Source organism: Narcine bancroftii, chromosome 13 (genome assembly GCF_036971445.1).
Source record: "Narcine bancroftii isolate sNarBan1 chromosome 13, sNarBan1.hap1, whole genome shotgun sequence".
In the NCBI taxonomy this organism is placed as follows: domain Eukaryota; kingdom Metazoa; phylum Chordata; class Chondrichthyes; order Torpediniformes; family Narcinidae; genus Narcine; species Narcine bancroftii.
Genome location: NC_091481.1, coordinates 78395792 through 78422749, shown reverse-complemented (window position 1 = coordinate 78422749; position 26958 = coordinate 78395792). Strand labels below are relative to the sequence as shown.

The following is a 26958-nucleotide window of genomic DNA, read 5'->3' as shown; positions in this document are numbered from 1 at the left end:
TCTAAATCAGGTCATGAAACATTCAAGGTCAATCTGTGATCGGCTGGTGGCCTCTCTCTGGAACTGGGGCTTTGTATGAGGGGATGGCTGGGAACAAGAATCCAAGTGAAATTCTTTCTTTTGCCTGCAAGTCACTGCGTGTCTGAGGGTTAGATGGGGTTGGAAAGTGACTGCTTCGTCAAACAGCCAAACTTCCTCACCTCAATAACACCCTCATGGGGCAGAGGGGAAGAGAGAGGGAGGGGGAAGAGAGAGGGAGGGGGAGAGAGAGAGAGGGCGCGAGTGAGGAGGGGGAGGGCGGGAGAGTGAGCAGGGGGTGGGGGGGGGGGGGGGGTGCTATGAGTGAATGCCAGAGAGAATATCAGAATTTTCGAAGTAATGGAGGGAATTGAGGAGTCAGCCAGGCGTTCCTGTACCTGCCACAGTTTGTCCACACATCTGCCTCTTCCACATAATTACATGAGGCGGTTGTTGGAATGGTGACTGAGAAAGTAAGTGTATCCAGATTCCAAAGCCAGTCATTACCTCATTGAAGAGCAATTCCCTTCTCTGCTGCTTCCGCAGGTCCATCTTCTTCACGGCCACCAGCTTTCCCGTGCCTTTCACAGTGGCAATGCAGACTATGCCAGTCGAGCCCTCACCGATCTTGATGAAATTATCCAGGTACGACCTCGGGTCACCAGGATCCACCACCATCTGCAGGGCGGCTCGGAACTGCTCGTGGGACACCCGCTGTGGCTCACGCTGTGGTGACCTCGAGTCTGGACCTAGGGGCTGCGGTGGGTACAACGCTGGGGAGCTGGGCTGGGGAGCGCGTGCCAAGTGCGTGTCTGAGGCGTGAGGGGCCAAGCTCGGACGGGCTGGCTCAGTCTGGGTGGTTTTGAAGTGGGCCTGCTCTGTATTATTAAGGATGTTCTTTGTAGCATTGGGCCCATTGTGCTTGACATCGTGAGGCATTCCTACCCGAAGGTCAACCTTAACAAAAAGGTAGAGAACAACAGTTTGAAAACATGTATCACACCTCTTCGTATTGTTATGAGCCCAGAGGACCCCAAAATCCAGCAGCAATAGATACTCCCCAAGAATTATCTTTAAACAGGATCAAACAGTGCAGATTTACAAGGTTGGTTCCTGGAAGGGCAGGATTGACATATGCTGAACAACTGGGCTTTTATGCGATGGAGTTTAGAAGGAAGAGGGGAGACATGATTGAGGTATATAAGATTATCAAGGGGCCAGACGGTGAATTCAGATTACATGATCCCAATGTTGGGAGAGACTAGGACTAGAGGGCATAGTTTTAAGAATACAGGAAAGGCCCTTTAGGAGGGAGATAAGTTTTTTTTACCCAGAGATGTGTGAATCTGTGGAATGCTTTGACGCTGGATATGTTCAAAAGGGAGTTAGATAAGGCTCTTGTGGGCAGGGGAGTCAAGAGTTATGGGGTTAAGGCAGGGAATGGATACTAATACAGAATGATCAGCCATGATCTAAAATGGCGGTGCTGGCTCGACAGGCCAATTGGCCTACTCCAGCACCTACTGTCTATTGTCTATTATTATCAATTAACTTAACCCCCTTCTAAGCGCATGTGTATGAAAAGTCCTTTGGTTCACAGTCCAATCTCACCTCATTCCTCCAAGCTCACTGGTTGCAGGCAATTCTTATACTGTGCACAGAATTTAACATTTATGAAGTTCACCAGGCTTTGGTGCTTGAAAGGTAAATGGTTACCGCTCAGGAAGGTTCTTGTCGGTTTTCAGAGAGAGAGATTTGTTGTTCCTGGACACAAACCAATCCCTTTTAATCAGCCATGTCAGGGTCTTGCCGAAGAAACTTGCCCCATCAGGGTTTTTCAGATGATAATCTCTTACTTTCAGGTCACCACAGAGTTCGTTTCCCTTATTTCAAGTGAAATATTAGACAGCCAATCCTCTCCTCTTGCATGAACCACAAGGGCTTTGGCCAGGCTGAACAAAGCACTCACAACCTGTCTTCCAAATGGGGTTTTTCCACAAGCTTGCCAGCTTGTCCTGTTCCAGTCCCAGCTGGTGCAGCTGACTGTAAAACAGCAGAGCTAACTGATCTCTCTCTGGGAAAAAAAAGCTGTTTGACTCTCTTTGCTTGCAAAACCACACGACCCTCTTAGTACAGCAAGCTGCACTCCAAACAGCCTGTGGCTCCGAACTACTCCTCCAATTTCTTTCATCTGTTGCTTATCAAAACATCAATCCATTAGTTACATCTCTTGGGCACTCCCCAAAGTTTCTGCAAAGGGCCCCAGGAGCCACCCTATCGAGCTTAAGCAGGGCTCCAGTATTTTAAATGAGATCTGTTTTAAAGTGGTTGTATGCAACCTACTTTAAAAAAAAAACCCTGCCCCAATTTATCTCCCAAAAACATATCTATATACAATACAAACACAACATAACACTGTCACAATATACCATCCAGCATCAACTACCCAATTCCTACATTAACATTGTGAGATTTAGCACATTGCCACAAGAGAGAGGGGTAGGGTTTGGGGAGGAGAGGAGAAGCAAGGACTGGATCTAATAATTAAAGTACAGGCCAAGACAGCTAGGTGTTCGATCACTTGACCCTGCTCCACAATTCAATCAGATGCCTCACCTACATTTCTGCACAGACCCTTTGCAGCCCAATACAGGTACTTCTCGACTTACATCCATCCACCCCCCATGACAATCAGCTGAATCCCATCTCTCTTCCACCAAGAATTATCACCTGCTGTTCAACGCAGTTTTTGCAAACAGCTCCATGACAGCCGCGGACATGTATCCGAAGCTCGGCGCTTGAGCACACGGTCAATTTCCACTCGTTTCCCTCCACCTCCTCCCCTTCGCCCGCTCCTGCTGCATGTGATCTGCAAATGCTATCCAAACTTCTGGCTGCATTGCTCAGGCCGGAGACTCACCTCCCACTGAGCCCTGGTCGTCCTCCTCGGTGGGTTCAGCTGGTGAGTCCGATGTTTCTCTCCACCCCCCCACCACTCCAATGACAAAATCGGCTACTTCACCTCCAAGGCGCCGTCACGCCGAGAGAGCGCAGGCGGTTGGACCCGATTCAGAGTGGGCAAAGTAAATGAGAAATATAATGATTACGGTGAAAATCAGGCCTCTCGCTAGACTGCTGAGAGATCTCACTGTATTTTAACTCCTTGTGTCCTGGAAGAACCGAAGGAAATCGATCATTTTATTCTTTAGTATAACAGGTAGGGCAATTCTGATATACGTCCATTCCGAGATATGACCGGTCATCTAGAACAGAACACAGACGCATTGTCGGGGAGTACCTGTAATAAATATACTTCATGGCTAAACATTCACCATTTCCCGAGGAAGAAAATTCCAGAAAAAAAAACCCAGCTCTCTGCTTGAAGAATTCCCATCCAAAAGAGCCAACCCTAAATGCTGAGATTCAAATCTCACAGCCAGCACCTCAATCACTTTTCAGAACCTCTTGTTGAAATGAGATCAGCTTTCATTCCTCCAAAATTCAGGGAGAATTGTCACACTTGTACACGTCCCTCCCACCAGGTCAAATCTAAGGAACCAATTCAGCTGAGAGACAAGAGCAGAAAAAAAGGCACCACTGGTGTGGTGGGGGGTGGGGCAGAAAGAGGGGCAACAGCATTAGAGAGAGGGAAAGGGAACTGAATGGTTATTGGGTGACATCGGTGGTGGGGACCAGGCGGAAGGCAGAGTGAGGAGTGGAACAGGGTGGGGGGGGGGGGGGGGGGGAGAGAGAGAGAGAGAAAATGCCCATCGCTCGTTGTTGTTGCCTCACTTCTCCGTGAATTCTATTTACTGCGTAACTTCCACCAATGCACATCCTTTGCACACAATTCCCAGAGCACCAAAGACCAAGCACGGAAAAGAGAAGGTATGCACCATGGTTGACACGATTTCCTCTTTGAAATTTAACCTCCACCTTCAGCAACATAAAACCTGGGTCACATTTAATGCTCTGATGTCATAGCAAAGGGTGCATCATAAAGCAACTTCACTGCCTCAATATATGCAAATCACCGTTAGTTATACGCCAGAAATAGGTAATGCAACACTCATGACCTGCGCTGGATGCCAAGACAGTGAAGGCTCACAGGAACACTGATGAATGGAATGAATGGCTTTGTTGCCAAGTTTGCGAATGATACAAAGATAGGTGGAGAAGCAGTGTAGATGAAACACGGAGGCTGCGGAAGGACTTAGACAGATTAGGAAAACGGGCAGAGAAGTGGCAAATCATGAAAGTGTACGGTCATGCTCTTTGGTAGGAAAAAAATAAACGGCAGTCTATTTTTTAAATGGGGAGAAAATCGAAAATACTCAAATGCAAAGGGACTTGGAAGTCCTTGTGCAGGATGGCGTGAAGATAAAATTGCACAGGATGGTGGTGAAAAAGGCAAATGCAATGTTGGCATTCGTTTCAAGAGCAGGGATGTGATGATTCAATAATGCACAGGTGAAACCTCTCAGAATATTGTGAGCAGTTTTGGGTTCCTTATTTAACAAAGAATGTGCCATTGCTGGAGAGGGTTCAAAAAAGGTTCACTAGGATGATTCCGGGAATGAAAGAGTTATTGTATGAGGCGCGTTTGATGGCTCTTGGCCTGTATTCGTTGGAATTTAGGAGAATGATAGGGAAATCTCATTGAAACATATTGAATGTTGAAAGGCATAGACAGAGTCGATGTAGAAAGGCTGCTTCCAATCGTGGGAGAGTCTCGGACAAGAGGACACAACTTCAGGTTTTGAAGGGCATCTGCTTAGAACCGAAATTTGCTGGAGTTTCTTTATCCAGAACAGATCTGTAGAATCTTGTGAAGGCCAATTCATTGGGTGTATTTAAGATAGAGATCGATAGGTTTTTGATTAGCCAGGGCATCAAAGGTTATGAGGAGTGGGGCTGAGTGGGAAGATGGATCAGCTCATGATTGAAGGGCCGGGTAGACTCGATGGGATGAATGGCCTATTTCTGCTCCTGCGTCTTATGGTCTAATGCTGCCAAGAGCTTGGAATGGAACCTTCAGACACAAGTTGTGAAACGCAGGAGGTAGGGAATGTTATTTCAGTTTTCTCCTTTTAGGGGAGGAATACTTGCACTTCCAAGGTGTTCTCCACAATCTCTGAATTAGATCCAAATGAGGTACTGAGCTCTAATGAAAGGTCATCAACATTTAACTCTTCCTTTCCCACAGTCTCTTTCTGGCATTTGGTCAGGATTTCCGATATCTACTACAGCTCTCCTTAAGTACCTCAAAGAAGTATAGATACTGCTGGGTGTGGTAGAGCCAAATTTATGCACAGCAAGCTCCCACAAACATGGAAACGCCCAACAGTAATTGCAAAGGAAGAAGAGGACAATTGTGAGTGGGGTCAGATGTTGGATTGGCATGGGATGTTTACTGGCTTCTGTGGGAAGATCTTAGAGGGATACAGGATACATGTGATGGTCAGCATAGTCACCTGCTGTAAAACTCTAGACATAGTTTGAAGATAAAAATTATCGGTCTTGGGCATTGCAGCTACAAAATGTTCTTTGAATGATACAGGACAACCGAGAATCGAGCTTAGTGAAGCAATTAGTTAATCACAAGTCAAGCAGGATACAGTCAAACACTCTCAGCTTATCCAGGGAGCAGAAGTGAATCAGCAAATCATCCAATCCGCCTCGTGATCATGGAAGATTACCCTGAGCATTGTTTGGGTGTTGAGTAAAGTTGTGCAATCTCCAGTCAGTGCCGGGATAAGTTGTGAACATTAAGGCTCCCCACAATTAGCCCTTTACTTGTGATTCTGAACCTCAAAAACCTCACACCCATCTGTATTCAAGAAGGAACAGAATGCAGCATATCCGACGTGGCCTGTTTCCGGTCTGTAAATGGTTATATCAACCATTCAATTAGCTCGGGAATGACCTGCAATTTCAGTTATTCTCCCTAGCTCTACAACCTAATAAAACCTACCTTTACCTGACAAGAGTCCATTAGCTCAGTATTATTTCCCCCAGCGTAGATTCAAGTCTTCACTAACCTTTGATGACGACGTACCTCCTGTCACTACTCTGAGGCCTGGCTCTAATTTTACGTGCGCTGGTTTCCAAATCCTGTCCAAAGAAACCTTTTCTCTAACTACTTATCATCTCTTTTAATTGCTTTAATCTTCTCAGATCACCCCTTAACCATCCATCCTATGTTGGTGACATTACAAGCCGCTACCATTCAGCCTTTTTAATGAATGAATGGATCTTTTCACTATAGGGGTCATTTTGCTTTATCTGCAGTGCCTTCGATGCTAAATGTCTCTTTTTTTGGCCTGCTGACCAGAATTGAACGGGGTATTTACAAGAATGGGGCCAGGAGACAGAAAGGTTAAACAGGTTAGGACTTTATTCCCTGGAGCATAGAAGGATGAGGGAAGATTTGATAGAGGTGTACAAAATTAGATCGAGTAAATGCAAGCAGGCTTTTTTTTTTCACTGAGGGTAGGTGAGATGAGAAATTGGAGGATGTAGTTTAAGGGCGAAAGGGAACTTCTTCACACAGCGAGAGGTGAAAATGTGGAATGAGCTGCCTTCAGAATTGGTAAATGCAGGCTCAACATTGAAAGAAATTTGGACAAGTGCTTGGATAGGAAGGGTACGGCACAAGAGCAGGTCATCGGGACGAGACAGAAAAAATGGTTCAGCGCAGGCTAGAAGGGCCGGTTGGCCTGTTTCTGTGCTCTAGTATTCAACGTTTCTATGGAACATATTGCTCAAAGTGAAATGTTCTTAGAGCTTTAAATATCTAACCTAACTTTCACTCTTTTAATACGTCTTTTGTCTTCAAAGTGAATGGAACTCTATTACTGCATCTGTAATCCAATCCTTGAACAGAGTAGGTGAGTTAGGAAGTGCGATACAGACCTGGCTACTGGTGTCTCTGCTGGTGGCAGTATCAGCCATTGGATACGTATTGAAAGGTCTCCCAGACTGATGCGCCTTCAATGCTCCGTCAGCGTCGGGAGTTGTTGGAGAATGGATATTCGGACCAGAGAGGGGTCGCTTGTCCCTTGGGGAATGCGGGCTGATCTCGCCGGTGTACGTGGATTTCGGCCTCTTGTCCGTGCTTTCACACATCTCTCGCCTTGCCAACCGTTCCTGAGAGTTTCCGGGCTCGTGGAAACCAACATGATTTCCTTCCCGATCGCTTGGGCGGTCTCTTCTGCCGTCCTGCTTCTCGTGCAATTTGCTCCTGTGGTCAGAATGCCTGTGGTGATCAGGACGGGACTCCCGGTCTCGGTGATGGGGCCAGTTCAACCCAGCGCTGCTGGATTCTTGCCCTCTCGGCTGCTGGGGGTGAGCACGGCTCTCGTCGCGCTTCCTGTGCCTGTCACCCCTGTCCTGGTCTCGCTCATCCCTGGACCCAGGCTTTCCACCCTCGGTTCTAGCCCTGTGCTCGTGGTATCTGTCCAGCTCAGGTGGGTAGGTGCTTGTCGTGTGGCTGTCGTGCATCCCGTTCTTGTGCACGCCATCTTGCACCTGGTCTCCATGAAGGAAGGAAGGGGGGCTCCCTTTCCGCAGGGAGTTGGAACGAGTAACGGAAACATTCACAAATTCATCCAGAAGCCAGTTTAGTGATCCATCAATTCCAATTTTGCTCCCTCTAACGATGGCCTGAAATGTAAAAGTGAAAAATACATACACTTTAATTTTCAGAAACAATCACTGATTAATTAGTTCCTAAACTTGGGAAGACACCAAGCTGAAAAGGACCCCCCCCCACCCCACCCCATGGAAGTACTGTGTATTATTGCAGGAGTCAGGTCACAGATGCAAATGGCTGTGTCTTGAGATCCAAATACAACTCAATATAACACATCAGTGCATAATTGAGTGAAGATTAAAAGAGGGCACCGTGAACTAAGTTAAACAGAAATTTTTGATTTTAATCGCAGTGGAATCTTCTTCAGGTGTGCCATTTATTTACATTGACAAGCTACAGGAACAATACACCTGTTGGTGCCTTTGGAGCAACATTGATTTCTTGAGTGTCGGCATGAGTATTTTACCCCTTTAAAAGCAACGCCATTACAACACCAGCAATCGGGACCGGACCAGGGTTCAAGTCCCACGCTGTCTGTAAGAGTTTGTACGTTCTCTCTGTATCTGTGTGGATTTTCTCCGGGAGCTCAGGTTTTCTCCCATCGTTTGAAATGCCCTGGGGGTGTAGGTTCTTCTTTCTTCTTCTTTGGCTTGGCTTCGCGGATGAAGATTTATGGAGGGGCAATGTCCACGTCAGGAGTCAGCCATCGGCCCTGCTTCATCATTCAATGAGATCATGGCTGATCTGATGAGAGGCTCATCTCGACCTACCTGTCTTTTCCCCATCCCCATATCCCTTAAATCCCCTACTATGTAAAAAGCTATCCAATCTCATCTTAATTACATTTACTGAGGTCGCCTCCACTGCTTCAATGGGCAGTGAATTCCACAGAATCAGCATCTTCTGGGAAAGGCAGTTCCTCCTCATCTTGATCCTTAACCTACTACCCTGGGTCTTGAGGCTCTGTCCCCTAGTGCTCATCTCCCCCCCCACCGATGGGAACAACTTCTACCTGCCTCTATCTTACCTACGCCTTTCATAATTTTATACGTTTCTATAAGATCCCTCTCATTCTTCTAGCTTCCAGGTGACTCAACCTCTCCTCGTAGACTTATCTCCTCACAGGCTAACCCCCTCATCTCTGGAATCAACCTGGTGAATCTCTCATTATTCGAAATCTCAGCGAATAATTGTGGTCTCCTTCCCCGGGTCTTGGCTGGCAGAGTCATTCAGAATTGGCTTGAGACCAGAGTTGTCTGATCAAATTCATGATCAGTCATGCTCCACATTCTTGCTGAGTTGACTCCGAAATTTACTCCAATTTGTGTCAGTACCACTTGTATGGGCCCTAGAGGTTGAAGTGTCAGTACCACTTGTATGGGCCCTAGAGGTTGAAGTGTCAGTACCACCTCTATGGGCCCTAGAGGTTGAAGTGCAGTATCACCTGTATGGGCCCTAGAGGGTGAAGTGTCAGTACCACCTGTATGGGCCCTAGAGGTTGAAGTGCAGTACCACCTGTATGGGCCCTAGAGGTTGAAGTGCAGTCCATCATGTAGGCCACCATCTCACCACAGTCATCCCATTGGGGGCCTCTTTTACTCATTACTGCTAGAATTAAACAAACCATTAATATTTTCACCAGCTCAACAGATTGAACTGAACATTAAAAGTAAAAAGGTTCCATTATGGTTACGTGATACTACATTTAGAATATAACGTCCACGAAATTCTAACTTTTGTCTACCTTAAGGCAATGACAGAGGATCGCCACTTTTTCCAGCCCCTGGTCTTCCCAGGCCGTCTCCCCTCCAAATACTGACCAGCCCTGAGCCTGCTGAGATCAGACAATCTCAGGTGTATTCAGGCTATTAGGTGCTATCAAACAAGCTGGACATCATTGCTCAAAATAAGTACCTTGGGTTGAGTTCTTTAAGGTTATGAAAGAAAAAAAATTTAGACGTGTAGCACGGTAACAGGCCCCGTGCCGCCCAAATACCCCAATTATCCTACAACGCCGGGATATTTTGAAGGGTGGGAGGAAACCGGAGCACCTGGAGGAAACTCACGCAGACACAGGGTGAATGTACAGATTCCTTACAGACAGCACTAGATAACTTTTGATATGGTTAATGTAGTTAAGATGTTTTCACTTGTGCAAGAGGTCATAAATACTACACAGTGACTAATTAGAGGATATGCCAAACTTCCTTACCCACAGAGAAAAACAAACAGGTTTAGCGATTCAGGTGGAAAACCTTCATCAGACTAGTTCTGACGAAGCATTTTCGACCCGAGACGTGAACTGGTTCCCTTTTCAATAATGCTGCCCAACGTGCTGGGTATAGCCCACATTTTCAGTCCTCTTACAATACGGAAGATTGCACTGGCAGTCAGTCGCATCCATGCCAACCAGCGGATCACATGATCTGCCCAAATCGCCAATCAGCTGGTTGACTGTGGGAACTTGCGCTTCATACTCGCTTACTCAAAAGTGGGCATCCAATACACGTGGAGCAATCCATGCTGATAAAATAACGTGTCTATAAACTCTCTTTCTTCTCTCCTTCAATTAGAGCTACCAACAGGGTTACGATAGTTAACCTGACCAAGAATCCTCATGGCCTAAACACAGGAAACTGACAACCACAAATCCAATGAGAAACCATCAGGTTGTAATCTACAAAAACAGAAGTAGGTTGTGACTTCAGCCCAGGCTCAAATCTGCTGCACAAAGCAGACGATAAATAAGATACTGAAGATTCTGGGGTGTGTTATTATATATTGATATTTTCTGCCTCATTCAATCTGCAGTTTTTGCATTAACCATATAACCATTAGATACGCTAATATATTAATTACCTATAACCAACTGTATTTTAATCAATAGCCATGTGGCATTGCAGCCGACCGCCTTGATAAAGATGGTGAAGTTTTCATGGAAAATTGATCTATTGTTGAAACACTGTTCTTCAGTGCTTGTAAATGATTACTGCTAGTTAAAATTGCACAGGTTGTTGAGTCCTTGCTGCCATAAATTCATCGCACCAAGTACCTACAAGCGTACAATTCCACCAAACACAAGTAACAGGAAAAAGGAAACTAGTTGCTAGCTTTTGCTGTAAAATTAAAAACTTGGATCTCATTTGCCACTATAAAGTCATGGAGTGCGAGGAGGGTCTTTATATGTATTCCTCAATGGACCAAGGGCTTTGCTGGCCAGGCAACCCACGAGAAAATGGGAAGTCGTATTCTCAAACTGCTGAGGCTCCTGAGAAGGGACTCCCACACTTTAATCTCATGATAAAAAGGAGAGGAGGAATATATTTGCAAATCAGGAAGAGGTGCAATTGGGAGGGGAAACCAGAGGTGGAAGGGTTCTCACCCAGCTTTTACTCTTGTCCTTTGGGGTAATAGAGCTAACATATTTGGGATACATTGGTGAAAACACCTTTGAGAATTGCCAGCATAAATGTTGGGGCAGATTAAAACATTGGTGTCAAAGTTTCGTTTAGGATTGGTAAGGACACCTCCTCCACTATCTCCATCAGTACTGGGGGACCACAAGGCTGCGTTCTTAGCCCCCTGCTCTACTCAATTTATACCCATGACTGTGGCTCAGTACAACAACATCAACCAATTTGCTGACGAAACCACGGTAGTGGGTTGTATAAAAGGGGGCGATGAGTCAGCGAGCAGGAGGGAGATTGAAAATCTGGCTGAATGGTGCACGAACAACAATGCACTCAATGTCACCAAAACCAAGGAGCTGACTGAGGACTTTAGGAGGAGAAAACAAGAGATGGACGATTCAGTAATCACTGGGGGATCAGAGGTGGAGAGGGGTAGCAAATTTAAATTCCTATTTTAGATGACCTTTCCTGGACACAACATATGAATGTCATCATTAAGAAAAGATGCCAGCACCTCTACTTTCTCAGGAGTTTGCGGAGGTTTGAGATGGCATTGACAACCTTGGCAAACATCTACTGATGTGTGGTGGAAAATGTGCTAACTGGCTGCATCATGGTCTGGAATGGGGGACACCAATACCCCCCCACTCCCCTCCCCGCCCCTCCCCGAGCGCAAATCCCTGCAAAAGGTAGTTGGCACAGTCCAGGACATCATGGGTAAACCCCCCCACCACCCACCATCGAGAACATCTACAGGGAGCGCCGCCGTCGGAGAGCAGGAGCAGGATCCACACCACCCAGGACATGCTCTGTTCCCGCTGCTGCCCTCACACAAGTACAAGTGCCATAAGACTCATGCCACCAGGTTCAGGAACAGCTGTTCCCTCTCCACCATCAGACTCCTCAACATCAAACTCAATCAGGGACTCATTTCAGGGCTCTTTCTTTGCAGACTATTTATTACTGAATATTCATTTGCTGATTTGTATAGTTTGCACCTTTATATTTGTTTACATTTCTCTTTCTGGAGTAGTTTTTTTTGCACAGTGGTAAATCTGTGCTCTTCCCCCCCCCCCCCCCCCCCCAGAAAAAGAATCTCAGGGTGGTGCGTGACATCATGTATGTACTCTGACAATAAATCTGAACTTTGAACTTTAGTAATGAGGGGACATAAACATATAAAAGCAATGATTGCCTGCTATCTTGATTCATTTTTTAGTTTTCTTCCAAAGTCTACATTACTTCCTAATCAACCTCTTCAATTATCTCCATTCCTGTCCAAGTGTGCATCTTCTGATCTTCCAATTAAGAACTTGGGACGGCACGGCTTGCGTAGCAGTTAGCGCAACGCCGTTACAGCGCCAGCGATCGTGACTGGACCAGGGTTTGAATCCCGCACTGTATGTACGTTCTTCCTGGGTCTGTGCGAGTTTCCCTCACCCGGGGTCTCTGGTTTCCTCCCACCATTTGAAACGCGCCGGGAGTGCTGGTTAATTGGGTGTAATTGGGCGGCATGGGCTTTGTGGGCCGAAATGGCCTGTTACTGTGGTGAATGTCTAAATTTTAAATTCTGCCCCCTCCATCCCTGGCAGTAGAGCCCCTTCACTCTAACCATCCCGATTCTAACCTATACTGTTACATATCTCGCCACATTTGATGTCATCACCGGATCACCACATACCACAACCATTTTGGTATCTGAAATCAATGTGCAAAACAGAAATCTCTCCCAAAACCCTCAAACCAACATTCTCAAATCAAAATGCCTGAAATAATGGCAGAGATATCCCACCCACAATTCAAGATGCTGGCTGGCCAGAAGTTCAGTACAACTTTGATTATCCGAAATCAGATTCTCCAAAATCCTCATTTATCCGACAAAATTTTTAAAAATTCAGATAAATGGGGATATCCAAAACCAATTAGAAATCCTCATTTAACCGAGATTTTCTTGGAGCTGAACTGACTAGGGACCTCGGCCTGTTGATAGCAGTGGGGACATCAGGCTGCCAGTGGCAGCGGGGACCTCAAGCTCCCAGGTAGGGGTGGGAACTTCGGGGTCCCAGCACAAGTGGGGCCTCGGTGGGGGGTGGGAGTGGTGTCGGTGATTGGCAGCGGCCAGCTCTTTTTTTCCCCCCGGTGAGAATTAAACATTATTTTAATGCTTTAAAAGCCTTCCCTTGTTGTAAGTGATATGTTGCTGCTACTGGGCTATTTTTTTAAAAAGTGACTGGTTCTCCGAAGAAAAAGTTTATCGGAAATTGGCCCGGTCCCGACCACTTTGGATAATCAGTGTTATACTGTATTTCCTGTTTATTCATCCTTCCAATCGACACAACAAAAATAAAGATTTTCATTCCTACCGCACCATCTCAGGATGCCTGAAATCACCTTCAAAAAAAAATCACTTAAAAACTTTTAAGGTGTGGTAGTGTAATCCTCCAAAGCAAATGCCCACAAATCCTGATAAAAGACTGAATTGAGGGTCATTTACCATGAATAACAAGGAGTGCTGGATTTGGGAGTGGTGTGGTAGAGATCTCCCCCACTCTTCTTTGAAATAAAGAAATATTACACCCACTTATAAATGCTCGCGGTCCGATAACCAATATTTCCAACAGTGCAGCATTCCATCACTAGTTATGCAGCCCCTGTCATGTTTCTGGCCAAGACACCAGTGGGGCTGGACTCTACAACTTAACACAGTGATAGTGTGATCCATAACCTACCAATCTATAGCCCCTTTTACAGCCACTGCAATGAGGGAATATTGTGCCGTGCCTTCTGTATAAAAGATATGAATACAGACTGGAGGTGGGGGGGGTCATTCCAGTCCCACTTTTAAGCTGGCAGCAAAGGTTGAATCGATGTCTGCGTAAAAAGGGTGATCCGGCAGCCCGGGACCAGGATAGGAATGTGCATGTTACACAGCACACTTAACGTCACAAGTCCCGTCTCTTTTGCTCTCAGAATGCCGGCATGCTTTGTAAAATGACTCACTGGCCTAGCATCGTTTGGTTCAGTGTAAATGGCCAAAGCCGGCTTAATGACGGGTCTTCTTTATGGCGGGATCTCTGTAAAAAGCTCTTATGACAGCCAATTCCAGAAAGCACTCAGAATTTTCCGATGGATTCACGATCAAATAATTGTCAGGGCAATACAAAGAATAAGCCACGGCAGAGTTGGTGGTTTGCACTTTTGGCTATCCAAGTTCAACTGTAACTTCTCATGCTGTGTGGAGGCTGCATGGGTTTCGTCTGAGAGCTCTGGTTTCTTCCCACGTCCTGTAAATGTTGGTAGGTTAAACCAGCCTCTGTAACTCACCTCTAGTGCAAGTGGATAGCAGAATCTGGGGGAAGCAACTGAAATGTTGGGAGGATAAAAGTGGAATGTGTAGATGGGTTCTCAATGGTTGGCATGAGCTCGGGGGATGGGATTCAAATGCTTACAGCACAAATACTTCTCACAGGATTCCGTCAAAAGAGGTGTGGAAAAGCTAAAGAGAAAACAAATATAAACAAACAATACTGCAGATTTATGGTTCCCACTGCTCATCAGCAAATCTCTGCTCACAGCTAAGTGCAGATTCCTTCCTCTATCTACCAGAATCTTCGGTCTCCAGCTGGCAAAGGAATGTGACTGGAGTGATTGCTGGATGGAAGATAAATAGTGGGTTACAAGCAGCAGATGCAAGCTCTGTTCAAATACATTCTGATAAGTAGGATTAAGATGTTGATCCAGCTCACAGTCATTTATTTTTATTGGGATAAAGGTGTGTGGGGGGGGGGGAGTTGAAACACATCTATGTAACCCTATTGAAACTGTGCAGGGCTTCCAGACAGAATCGGATCTGGAGCTGCTTATAGTTTGAATCGGTCTCTGTGTGGACGAGGGGCCTGTGACAGCACCAGAGGCTAATTCACGGCAGTGGTGTATAGCGCCTATAGCGAGCACTTAAATTGTGTCCCCCTCCCCTGTTAAAACTTACTTCTACCCTTCACCCCGCAGCCATCCACTTCACTTTCCCTACCTGCCCTCACGACTTCCTCTTTCCGCAACGTGCTCCCCGTCCTCACGCACGATGTTTATAGCAAGAGTGGGAAAGTGGTAGCAGCAATAAAACATACGGACACAATTTATTGCGAATGTGGGAAAGTCCCAGCGGGGATGAAATCCACGCAATCACAATGAACTGGGTGCATACAACAATCAAGGAAAAGCCAATAAGATACCCACCACCCCTGTCTCAGTGCAGGCACTGCTCTATACTACTAGGGACACTAATTAAATGCTCCCAACTCTTTAACAGTACACATCTTACCAATGATTTCTCCAATGCCCTTCCATGGTTCTAGGCCTGGAGTGAAACAGGGTGGTCCCAAGATGGCAAAGAGAGAGATTCGAGCACACGTGGTTCCCTTTAAAGTGCTGGAGGACTGGGGAGTCCACCAGGTCATTTACAGGTTGCCAATGGCTCGATGCCAGCAAGGTTAAGCCAATGGCCCAAAACCAAGTACAAAGGAATTTGAATTGGCCAACAGCAAGGTGTGCACTAATGGGTGGGGCAGGGCCAAACCTTGATTGTGTCTTCCGACCAGTTAGTGGGCAGTGCTGTCATGTGACAGCCATGACCCTTCACAATACAGTGGTGAAATGGTAATTCTTCATATTATAGTAGATTACCCTTTCCACACACCAACATGCTTTTAAGGATGATACCCAGTGTCAACTAGAGAGTTTATCGCGAGCTTTGGAAACAGTGGCCATTGAATTTCAAGGGAGCGTGGTGGAAACAGGACCCCTGTGAATTTGAAGTGAGTGCAAGTAATAGGTCTGTGGTTTAGCCCAATTAGTCAAAGAGTTCGGAGGGAGTCCTGCAAACGTCACTTTTCAACCATATGCCAAACAATTAGCGGTTTGAGGAGCTTTACTGTAACAAGGGAACTAAAGCCACACAGGAGACTGCAGATGCCGTAATCTATAATCGAAGTACAATTTACTGGACAAACTCAGCAGGTCAGGCAGTGGGAGAAAAATAAATGTCAACGTTTTGAGCTGAAAAACGAAAGATCTTGTACTCTTTCAGTGAGTAAAGTGATTATCAGGGATTTTAAAAAGCCAAATAAAAATAAAAAATTATTTGAATCCTGCCCCTTGGCTTCACTTTTTCTTTGAAAATGGTTTTTAATTTGCTTTTGTTTTTAATATCGTTTTCAGTTTCATTTCTCGAAATTCCATTATATGCACATTATTTTAAAAGTTATACCTTTATCAAATTTTCCACCCTTCCAAATCGAAAAGTGTGGCAAAGATAGCAACACGACAGCTCGATCCTAAGGCGTTAGTTGGAAGGGGGGTGGGTGGGGGAGATGGACGGCTGGGGCTAGGTGAAGACAGTGGTGCCCCCCCCTTCAAGTGGCACCCCGTGCCCTGGCTGCCATACGCTAGATAAGCCTATGATCCACAGGCACTCAGTGAACTCTGATAGGGGAGCCTCTCTCTGCCTTACGGCAGACAAAAGCAAATTCCATGGAATATCGCGCTGTCTTTATTACATGATAATAAAGGAATTTGGAACATGTACCCCTCTTGAAACTGGACAGGGAAGGCTTCAGGTCAGAATGACAAAACACTTGCATGTCAACTAAATGTATAATGTTTTGGCAGGTAGTTTTACACCAATAATCAACCATTCAGAGTAATTGCTTAATGATTACAATATAGTTAATCCAACATCTATGGGGACTGGTAGATGCCGGAAAAGTGAATTTTCTGGTTGCTTGAGATTGAGTGTTGGATGACTGGAGAACTAACTGTTTTTAAACATTCATATTTTTTACCTATTTATTTTCTGCAATTTTTTTTTGCTGGTTGCTTGAGGCTGCCTGTTGCTTGAATTCCAGATAATGGGGATTTTACTGTATTTAACTGGTGGAGTCTGGACTGATGACCTTGATGTTTAAGTCCTGGTAATGATAACACAGGAAATTTAAATATGGTGAATTAAATGAATTCTGGAAAGATGAAAAAAACACACACCAGATCATTTATTTTTGCAGGACCCCATTCCCAGTGTCCTTTGGAGAAGGAATTGCATCGTCACCAGGAACAGGTCTACTTGCAGTTCCAGGAACAAACATTACAGAGAGAATATTCCAGGAGAGAAGGGCAGGACATCATTCCTGCTAACACCGTGAAACTTGCTCATCAGAATCACTGCAGCACTTGGCAGCAGTAAGCACCTCTGGACTCGGTTTCAATGCCATAAAAATATCTAAAGTGCAATGAGAGGAGTAAAAACGCGAAAATCTTCAGACCCCGTGATGGAAGGGCTCCTGCCTACATTCTGCTTACGCCTTGATGAGAGGTTCAAGCCCGAAACGTTGGTTATGTTTCATCTTTGCTGAGTAAAGTGGACTGTTTGACTTGCTGAGTTTCTCCAGCGTCGTGTTTTTACTTTAAAGCACGGTTCTTAGTCCTGGAGGATCAAGAAGGCAATCTTAAATCCCATATCAAGATAAACGAGGTTCTCTATTTTTTGGCAGCATTAAATAATTGATCATTTCAGCATTACAAGGATTTTTTTTTAAAACAACTTGCTTCAGACAACATTCCACATACTTTTGTTCTGGTGCTTTCTGCCTAACGAAGCAATGCTGAACTTCTTTTGGCTCCATCAAAGAAAGATCACAACATTCCAGCTGCTTAACCAATTGGGCTTAAACCGTACCTCCCCTTCAGAAACTCGGGTGATTCCACCGGGTTACCCAGCCCTGCTGCACGTCTGTGAAAGAAGTGCACATGGCTCTGACCGGCAGCCAAAGAGGTGCCGAGCTCGCAAGTACCGATGGCTCTGAACGGCAGCCAAGGAGGTGCCGAGCTCGCAAGTACCGAAGGAGGTCAGAAAATGGCTGGTTAGCTCGGGAACTCAAGAGCCCAATTGGAAAGGAAGGTCCTGCTGGCTTGTCAATCGCACAGCGGTACTGTTTCTCAACCGCCTCTCGACTAGATTAGTTGTGGAGCTCCAGCCCTCCCCCAAGGAAATAACATATAAATAAAGGTCCTTGCAGCTAAGGAAGATAAGACAACAGCAATTCTGTTAATTGGAGCGCGGTGAACAATTCTAATCTCCGTATTATAAAAATCTTAAGACACTAAAGGAGATGGAGAAAGGTTTATTTGAATGGTTCTCAGAGGTTGCCATTCAACAGCTTCTTTAAATTTGAGGAGGTGGGTAATTGAGGGATGAAAAGATTGAAAAATTATGATATGATCTTGTTAATGGGAATAGGGCGACATGGTTAGTGCCACACTATTACCGTGCCAGCGAGGAGGATTTGAATCCCGCCCTGTAAGGAGTGTATATTAATAAGTTGGTGTAGCAGTTAGCACAACACCTATACAGCGCCAGAATCCCACGCTTTCTGTAAGGGGATTGTCCATTCTCCCTGTGTCGGCATGGGTTTTCTCCAGGGTCTCAGGATTCCACCCACCGTTCAAAACGTGTAGGTTAACGGGGAGTAAATTGGGTAGCACTGACCCGCGGCCTGTGCCTGCAGCTGACGTGGACATTTACCCCTCCATAAATCTTTGTCCGCGAAGCCAAGCCAAAGAAAAGAAAAGAAGAAAGAAATGTCTAATAAAAATAATATTAGGAAATACACGCAGGACATTCTATGTGAAAGGCAGAGGAGCTGCGGAAAGTGACATGCAACAGAAATGGAATTTGGACTATTCAATCTATATAAAGCCTGTGGCCTTGATTATAAATGCTTAGCTGTCCCTTTTATGTATTTCGGGAAAGCCTTTCTATTTGCATAGAAAAAAAACATAATTGACAATGGAACCATCGAATAGGAGGCAGTGCAGTATCAATCCCATGGGGCGTACTCATCCACAGTGCACCAAGCGAGATGGATAGGAACACAATATTTCATTCGGTATGCGGAGCAATGAGCCAGCCTTTTTGTTAGACTGCGGACAGTCTTATACAGGCAGTGCCACAAAGATTTGGGTAAAGACAGGTTCAGGCAAGAATAACCGGCCAGTACTAAACATATTCAGAAGAAAATAAATGGAGGGAAATGGGGATGACTACAACAGTGAAGAGAAGCAAAAACTATGGATCTGGGACAAATGTAACCCTTTGGACTCCGGCCATTTTCAACCTTTATATACTCCGGACTGGGTCCGTGGGCAAACTACAGGACGAACAGCAGTATGGTTGGTTATAAGGGGTAAAGCACAGGATTATGTTGACACCGTGGTTGTGAAAAGACGCACAAATGCCGGAGATCAGTACCACAAAATCGGGACACGGAGAACATGCACTTGTTGGTAGTCCCTGAAAATAGGCACATGGAGTCCAAAGAGTTAAAGCCAATCCAGTGTGCAAAAAAAATTGTGGGGTCACCAAAGTATCATCACTGATATCCAAGGCCATCATGTTAACTTTTTAAATCAGAAAATTAGATTGTGCAGTGAATATCCCGCATCTGCACTTGTATAAGAATTTGCACTTGGATTTTTAACCAGTTCATTTTAACAAACTAAAACTTTATGTCCAATACTTCAGGTGATAGATGGGAAATGGTGGGGGGGGGGGGGGGGGTTGGATGCACAATGGAGAGCATTCTGACTGGTTGCATCACCGTCTGGTATGGAGGTGCCAATGCACAGGTTAGGACCAATCTCCAGAGGGTTCTTAACCTGCGACATTACGGGCACCAGTCTTCACTCCATCGAGGACGTCTACAAGAGGGTGGCGTCTTAAGAAAGCAGCCTCCATCCTCAAAGGCCCCCACCACTCGGACCAGGCCCTCTTCACTCTGCTCCCATCAGGAAGGAGGTACATGAGACTGAAGGCGAGCACTCAGCGGCACAAGGACAGCTTCTTCCCCTCCGCCATCAGATCCTGAATGAACAATGAACCCCGGACACTGCCTCACTTTGACATTCTCTTCATCTGGCATTATTTTTATTTATTTTGTAAGTTGGTTTATATGAATGTTTGCACTGGAACACTGCCACAAAACAACGAATTTTGTGACTTGCTCATGACGACGAATTCTGATTCTGATGAACTGCCAGGGAAGAAGCCACAAAAACAGTAGAATCACAATAAAAAAAAGGTTAAATGTGTAAAAAAAATCCAGTCACACTTTTGGAAAAGTGCCCAAAGGAACACAGCTGAACAACACAGGCAGTTTCAGACATTTAGTCAGATTTCAGTATCACACACATCAATTCCCTTTACACTGTTTGTCTAGATACTTTGCACCACAATTTATATTTATGCAGCATTTTTAATAAACAAAATGTGTTAATCAGGTAGAATTTGATTTTGATGTCCATGATTTGATATTATATGTTTGTTTCCTTGGGGCATCAAAGAGAAGGAATGTGAAATTAAGAGGTGAGCACAGGTGTGTCTGAACATTTTTTGGTTGTGGGCCACATACAGAAAAATATAAGGAGTGGGGGGCCAAACAATGTTAAGCCCGACAGTTTTCAACTCGTTCCACTGCGAGAAAAAGTGCTTTTAGACCAGAAAACCCCTGTGCTTTCGAAATTTAATATTCTATCAAAATAACTGTACGACACCACTGAACGGTCGATGTCATAGTGGTTCATTGAATGTGCTCACATATTACGTTAGACATTTCTGTATCTGCTGCTCTTTAATTTAAATGAATTCAATAATACTCTTTAAAACTCTCATTCAAAAAAAGCAATGCAAAATGAAAAGCTGGGTGCAGAGAAAAGATCAAGGGTCAAGGAAGTCTCCAACATTCCTCCATACCTCTCAGTGAATACAGTGTTAACCTTAATGATTATGATGTAATGTAAATAGGCTATTAAAGTTTACAGATTCATTGCAAACCAAACATACTTCCCCTCAACTTCTGTGTAAAAGTATTCATTTTCCCACCATGTCTGAAATTTTCAGCATTGTCTTGCTATTTTCCATCTTTTTGGTTCCAGCATGTTTAATCAACCGAGGAAATTATTTTTTTTAAAAAAGTGGGGTAAAGAATTTTTTAAACTGGGGTAAACGGTTTTTAAACTGGGGTAATTTTTTTTAAACTGGGGTAAGCGATTTTTTTAAAACCTGGGGGTAAACTATCCTTTTAACTGAGGTAAATCATTTTTTTTTAAACCTGAGGTAAATGCTTTCATTGATGAGCAATATTGCAACAGTCTGTCTAGTAGTTGTTGAAAATAAGAAGTGCAATGTACATCCAGCGCAATTTATTGTTAGAGACTACATTCTAATGGGCCTCTTAAAGAGCCACAGACTGCAATTGATCCAGGGACCGTAATTTGGCTACCACTGGACTAAGGGATGAAACCCAGATGAGGCCTGAGATGCCTAGACTAGGTTTGAAAAGGGGACAATGATGTCCACCCCTAATTGCTCTTGAATCAAGAAGCAGAACCAATGTCGAGGGTCTGGAAGCAGATTTCCTTCTGAGAAGGCATGTGCCAACCAGTATAGTTTTTAACAATCCTGCAGTTTCATGAAAGATAAAGGCTACCATATTTGAAGTATAGGGATGACAAGCCAGAAGCGCATCAAAAGGAAGAGAGGACAACGCTGAGATATTACACCCATAGTCACCTGTGTTGTATATTGCTTAATTCTCCAGACAAAATCAACTACAGAGGCTCTCAATGATCCTCACAAATATTCACCTTGTTCATTGGACAATGTCGACGTTATCCAATTACAGAAAAGCTATCCAATGAAATCATAACTTGCCCTGCCCTGATCCATTGTTCAGATCCAAATTCAAAACAGACACTATAATCTCATTATCAATCCAGGAGTAAAACAGGGAAGTCTGCAGACGGCGTGGTTGAAGTTAAAACAGCAGGTCAAACAGTGCGTGTTGTATAGCAAAGATAACCATCATTTTGGGCCTGAACCCTTCATCAGCATTGAGTTCCCCGCCCCCCTCTTCCAGTTTTGCTTCCAACTCTGTTTCCCATCCTCCCCAGAACTTTTAATGCATTTTTTTCAGAAGAGAAAAACATGCCTATATCTTATCTAACTGAGCCTGCAGTATTTCACAGCTCACAAAAAGCAGTTAATGACTACATTATATCTCTAAGCCCCTTAAGCTAACAGTTTCAGGGTCGGTGCCGCGCAACAAAAGGAGATGTAGGGGCCTCCCTCCATCTGATAACCTGCAGGTCACCCTTGGGCAAGGTGTAGGACCTGTTTAGCCTCCTAATTAGGGACCCGTGAACCCATGGATGGTGGATGATTTTTACAAACAGATTCTATAAATTGGAATTTATGGTTGTAAAACTAAGAACACTGGGTGGATGAATCTGCTGATCAATGGCCAGGGTGTCCTGCAACTGAAGAAGGCAACGGGAAACCACTTCAGTATTTGTATAATCATGAACTCAACATCGACAACGGTCTCAGCTCAAAGATGGAGCCTTCACCGAAAGAGAACGGGGAAGGCAACAACTACAATGCGCAGGGTCAGGGATCGTGCCGGATGGAGAGACATGATCACCCACGCTGAACGGCAAGGCACCTGAATGATGATGAAGCCAACAGGGCCCAATTTATTTTATGGCTGCGGGCACAACGACATAATTAAAAACTGAGGTAACAATGGAGGGACTCAGCAGGTCAGACAGCATCTGTGGAAAGAAAATGGTCAGTCAACGTTTCAGGCTGAGACCCTTTATCGAGGCTAAAGTGGGAAGGGGAGAGAGCAAGCACAAAATGGAGAGGGGGGGGGGCGGTCGGGAGGTGAAATGATACTGGACAAATGAAGGAGAGGTGGAGAGTCGGAGGGAGGAGACAACCACGGAGGTTCAGTTGCCACAAGGTGCAGTAAAAAACGTTTATTTGGTTTTGATCGGAGGGAAGTGGATGATGGATGGCGATAATCGAAGATTTGACACCTACATAACTTATTTTGTATCACACGTACAACGAGATAAAATCTCCACACGGCCAGTGTGGGTGAATTAAAAGCTGACTAAACACAATTACCAGAGAGGGAATGACCATAAACAAAAAAAATCTAATTAGGCATTGAAAAAAGAATAAAAGAAATTTGATTGATTTAAATCACAACAAACATTTGTCAGTTTTAAAAGGATGATGTTATCTTAAATGAGCAGCAAGGCTCATAATTCACCAGATAAATGTCTCTGCTACCCAGTACCAGCCAGTTCCAGGCACCAGCTGACACCAGATACAGTGAAAGCACATATCTTATTCCCTCTGCCGCATAACTCGGGGGTGTCCTTTCAAGACTGCTATTTCCACCTCTTGGGCGACAGAAACCTGCATTTACTCAACATTACAACAGGAAACACTGAACATCATCCCAGTGCAAACAAAAAATGACATTAAACTCTGAATCACTCTCTAATAACCCAGTAATTATCACTTTGAATGAAGTGGATAAAGAAACAGATTATTAAACAAAGCTCTAAAAATGATAAACGGAAACAAAGTCGTTCTCGCATACCAGATGCCACTTCGACAGATGTGGTTTTACTGACACAGCCAAGCTTGTTCTAATTTTTTTTTAAAAAACACATTTTCAACATCCAAGTGTCGCTGCCAAGGCCAACATTTACTGCTCACCCCAAAAGCCCTGGAGAAAGCTGTGGTGATCCACCTTCACAAACGACCACAGGGCTTCTTGTGAAGCCTCTTTCGCAGCGGAGCTTGAGGAATCAGATCCACGAGGTCACAAAACATTGGGAGCAGAAGTAGGCCCAGTGAGTCCACTCCACCATTCTAATCATGAGCTGATCCATCCACCCACTCCCCAGCTTTCTCCCCATAACCCATGACAAGATCACAAGATTGAGGAGCAGAAGTAGGACCATCGAGTCTGCTCCACTACTCAAAACATGCGCTGATCCATCCTCCCACTCAGCCCCACTCCCCAGCTTGTTCTCCATAACCCTTGATGCCCTGACTAATCAAATAACTGTCAGTCTCTGCCTTAAAGACATCCAACGACCTCACTTCCATAATCGCCTGTTCCACAGACTCAGGACCCTCTGATGAAAGAAATTTTTCTGCGTCTCAGTTTTAAATTGATGCCCTTTTATCCTGAAGTTATACCTCTTGCCCTTAACTCCCCTACCATGGGAAACATCCTTGCCACATCTACTCTGTCCAGTCTTTCAATCAATTGATCAGATTTATCTTTAAAATTCTGCTTCCAAGCATTGTGGGAGTTCTATTTTGTTGGTCGGTGCTCCTCACATATTTTCCATATAAAATACAAAACCTCTTTTAACTTTATAAGGCATTCGGACTCCTTGTTGCACAAAATTAAGCAACTTTTATGTTCTGCTGCAAAGGTCAGAAGAGAATTAGGGAATCGTCAATGTAACCAAGTACGTAGAAGTCAGAAAATGCGGACTGCTCAGGGATTGGGTCAGTCCAATCTTCTGGATTCTCAGGCAGTACTTTTAAAATTCAAATTTGAGGAGGAATAAAGAAAAGATGAACCGGTACATTTTGATAGTTTATTCATTAGTAAATGCAGCAAATCGAGCAGTTTTCAAGAAAAAAAAATGTGGATGCACCCAAAAGCCCGCTAACTTTAAAAAAGTTTGAGAGTTTTCGAAAAGTCCGGATTCTCAGGCGGTCCAGATTTCTGGCATCTGGGTTTTTGGACTTCTACTGTAGTCGATGAAGTACAACATGTACATGTCAGTCCTCATTTGTCCAATTATTGTGGAAAAACTTAGCATATTAAGTGTGCAGTGCACATGTCCCATAAATGTAGCCTAAAGTAAAAATTTCACCTAGAACACCTCAGCACAGTGCAGGCCCTTCAACCGTCAATGTTGTGTTGACCCACATATTCCTCACAAAAAGTACTAAATCCTCCCCGTAACCCTCTATTTTTTTTGCATCCATGTGTCTGTCTAAGAGTCTCTTAAATGCCCCTAATGTTTCAGCCTCCAGCACCCAAGCATTCCAGGCACCCAGAACTGTGTAAAAAAAACCTCCCTCTGATGTCTCCCCTAAACTTCCCTCCCTTTACTTTATACAGGTGTCCTCTGGTGTTTGCTACTCCTGCCCTGGGAAAAAGACTCCGGCTATCCACCCTGTCTATGCCTCTCATAATCGACTATGTCTCACCACTGGGACCAGATAGGCTGGGGAAGAGAGAGTGAGCCTGACAACCTGTGCAACTCTCCCTCACTTTAATCCAAGTCAAGCGCAAGTCATGACTTCAAACCCCAACCGCCCCGCCTCTCATAATCCTATAGACCTCTGTTAGCTGAAGACCTGTATACTGATTGCCCCAGTCACTACACAAAATGAAACTTTCAATTACTTTGCCTCTGCGTAGACATTTCAGTAAGATTCCCCAAAGCCTCTGGATACTTTCAGTAAAATTCCGTTTTGGGAGAATGTGAGATTTGAAAAGCGTAAGAATATCAAGAAATAATTTTCAACTTTGAAATGATTGAAGGCTTAGGCACACATTTCAAAATAGAACATTCACTGATAACTTTGGAAAATCAAGATGCCAACTTCTGAAGGTCACGTGACCTTCCTATATAGAGATGGTGTGGGCCCCTACATCAGTTGACCCAATTAAATGAGGTCACAAGATACGACAACCAAGATTAATCCATTTCCTTCAAGTCTTTCCATAGCTTTCAAAATTAATCTATAAAGTGATTGCCCCATGGATGAAACTCAGAAGAAACACTAAATTCCAATATTGCATGAAAACCAGTTTCTGCAGAGCTAACAAAAGGTCAACAATCTGTTATGTTCACCATTCGTGCTGTCTGACCTGATCAGCATCTGTCACATTTCACATGTCCAACTCTGTAGTAGCTGTCTTTTACTTGTTGGCCTGTCCCTGAAAGGTGGACAATTTAGCCACTTGCAAGATCTCTAACCATGTGTGTGCACAAGAGAGAGAGAGAGAGAGAGAGAGAGAGAGAGAGAGAGAGAGAGCAGGGAGGAGAGAGGGATGGCAGGGGAGGGGGACCAGGATGGGGAGAGAGAGAGGGGGAGAGAGAGCAGAGAGGAGATGGGGACAGAAGTGACATTTTTTCCCTTGCTGAGTGACCAAACCTAAGCAGTTACAGTGCAATTCTCACCATTCAGAAATGTTTCCGAGCTCCATAGTTAAATTCATGTTAAATTCTAACCAATTAAGGGGCAGGCTCAATTTTAACATTGAGGAGAAATTTGGACAGGTACATGGGATGGGAGATGTATGGAGGGCTATGGACTGGTTGCAGATCAGTGGGACTAGACAAAAAAAAATGGTTTGGCATAGACTAGAGGGGTTGAAGGGGCCTGTTTCTGTGCTGTAATGTTCTATGGTTCTAAGGGGAGGGGGAGGGAGAGAGAACAGGGAGGAGAGGGGGATGAAAGGGAGAGGGGGAAAGAGAGAGCAGGGAGGAGAGAGAGGGGGAAAAGAGAGAGAGGGGGAAAGAGAGCAGGGAGGAGAGGGGGCATGGGGAGTGAGAGAGAGCAGGGAGAAGAGGGATGGAGGGGGAGGGGGATGGGGAGAGAGAGAGAGACAGACAGACAGAGAAAGAGACAGAGAGAGCATGAGAGAGAGAGAAACCACCTCTCTGTAGAACATCAACAAAAATGATTACGAAGTAGTTCTCAGATAGCAACCATCACTAGGTTTAAAACATGCTAAAGCAGACTTGTGGTTGATTGGCAAAAGAAAGGCCAGTATTTCCTCAGTTCTGATACTCTGTTCCTAAGAGAATGACATGAGCACTCAAGCTCATCCAAACAACTTTAAAAAGCCCACTTTGGGTTGAGGCGTGAAAACACCACAGCTCTTTGAGCTCCAAGAATTTGGTCAATACTGTGCTGACAATATTCAACTTGTCTCCATATTTTCCCTCTGCTTTAATATTGTGATCCTCACAACCACTTCAGATGAAGAG

At 44.7% G+C, this 26958-nt stretch overlaps 1 protein-coding gene and 2 long non-coding RNA genes across 9 annotated transcripts in view; 2 read left to right on the top strand and 1 right to left on the bottom strand.

The window, feature by feature from the left end:
* The window catches only part of LOC138748588 (serine/threonine-protein kinase PAK 4-like), a 129682-nt gene that overhangs the window by 18565 nt on the left and 84159 nt on the right, over positions 1-26958 (bottom strand). For all 6 annotated transcript variants that reach the window (XM_069909037.1, XM_069909036.1, XM_069909038.1 and 3 more), the window contains 2 exons: positions 6934-7683; positions 526-975 (listed from right to left, as the gene is read on the bottom strand). In XM_069909037.1, the coding sequence (XP_069765138.1) occupies positions 526-975; positions 6934-7683 (1200 nt within the window). The remainder of the gene's footprint in view (positions 1-525; positions 976-6933; positions 7684-26958) is intronic.
* LOC138748589 (uncharacterized) lies at positions 4064-18095 on the top strand. 2 transcript variants are annotated; one of them, XR_011348173.1, is made up of 4 exons: positions 4064-5079; positions 10186-10303; positions 12306-12422; positions 17082-18095. It is a non-coding gene; the product is annotated as an uncharacterized lncRNA (long non-coding RNA). The 2 variants fall into 2 exon arrangements; XR_011348172.1 differs by lacking the exon at positions 12306-12422.
* Positions 22777-25368, top strand: LOC138748590 (uncharacterized). Its single transcript, XR_011348174.1, has 2 exons — positions 22777-22874; positions 25077-25368. It is a non-coding gene; the product is annotated as an uncharacterized lncRNA (long non-coding RNA).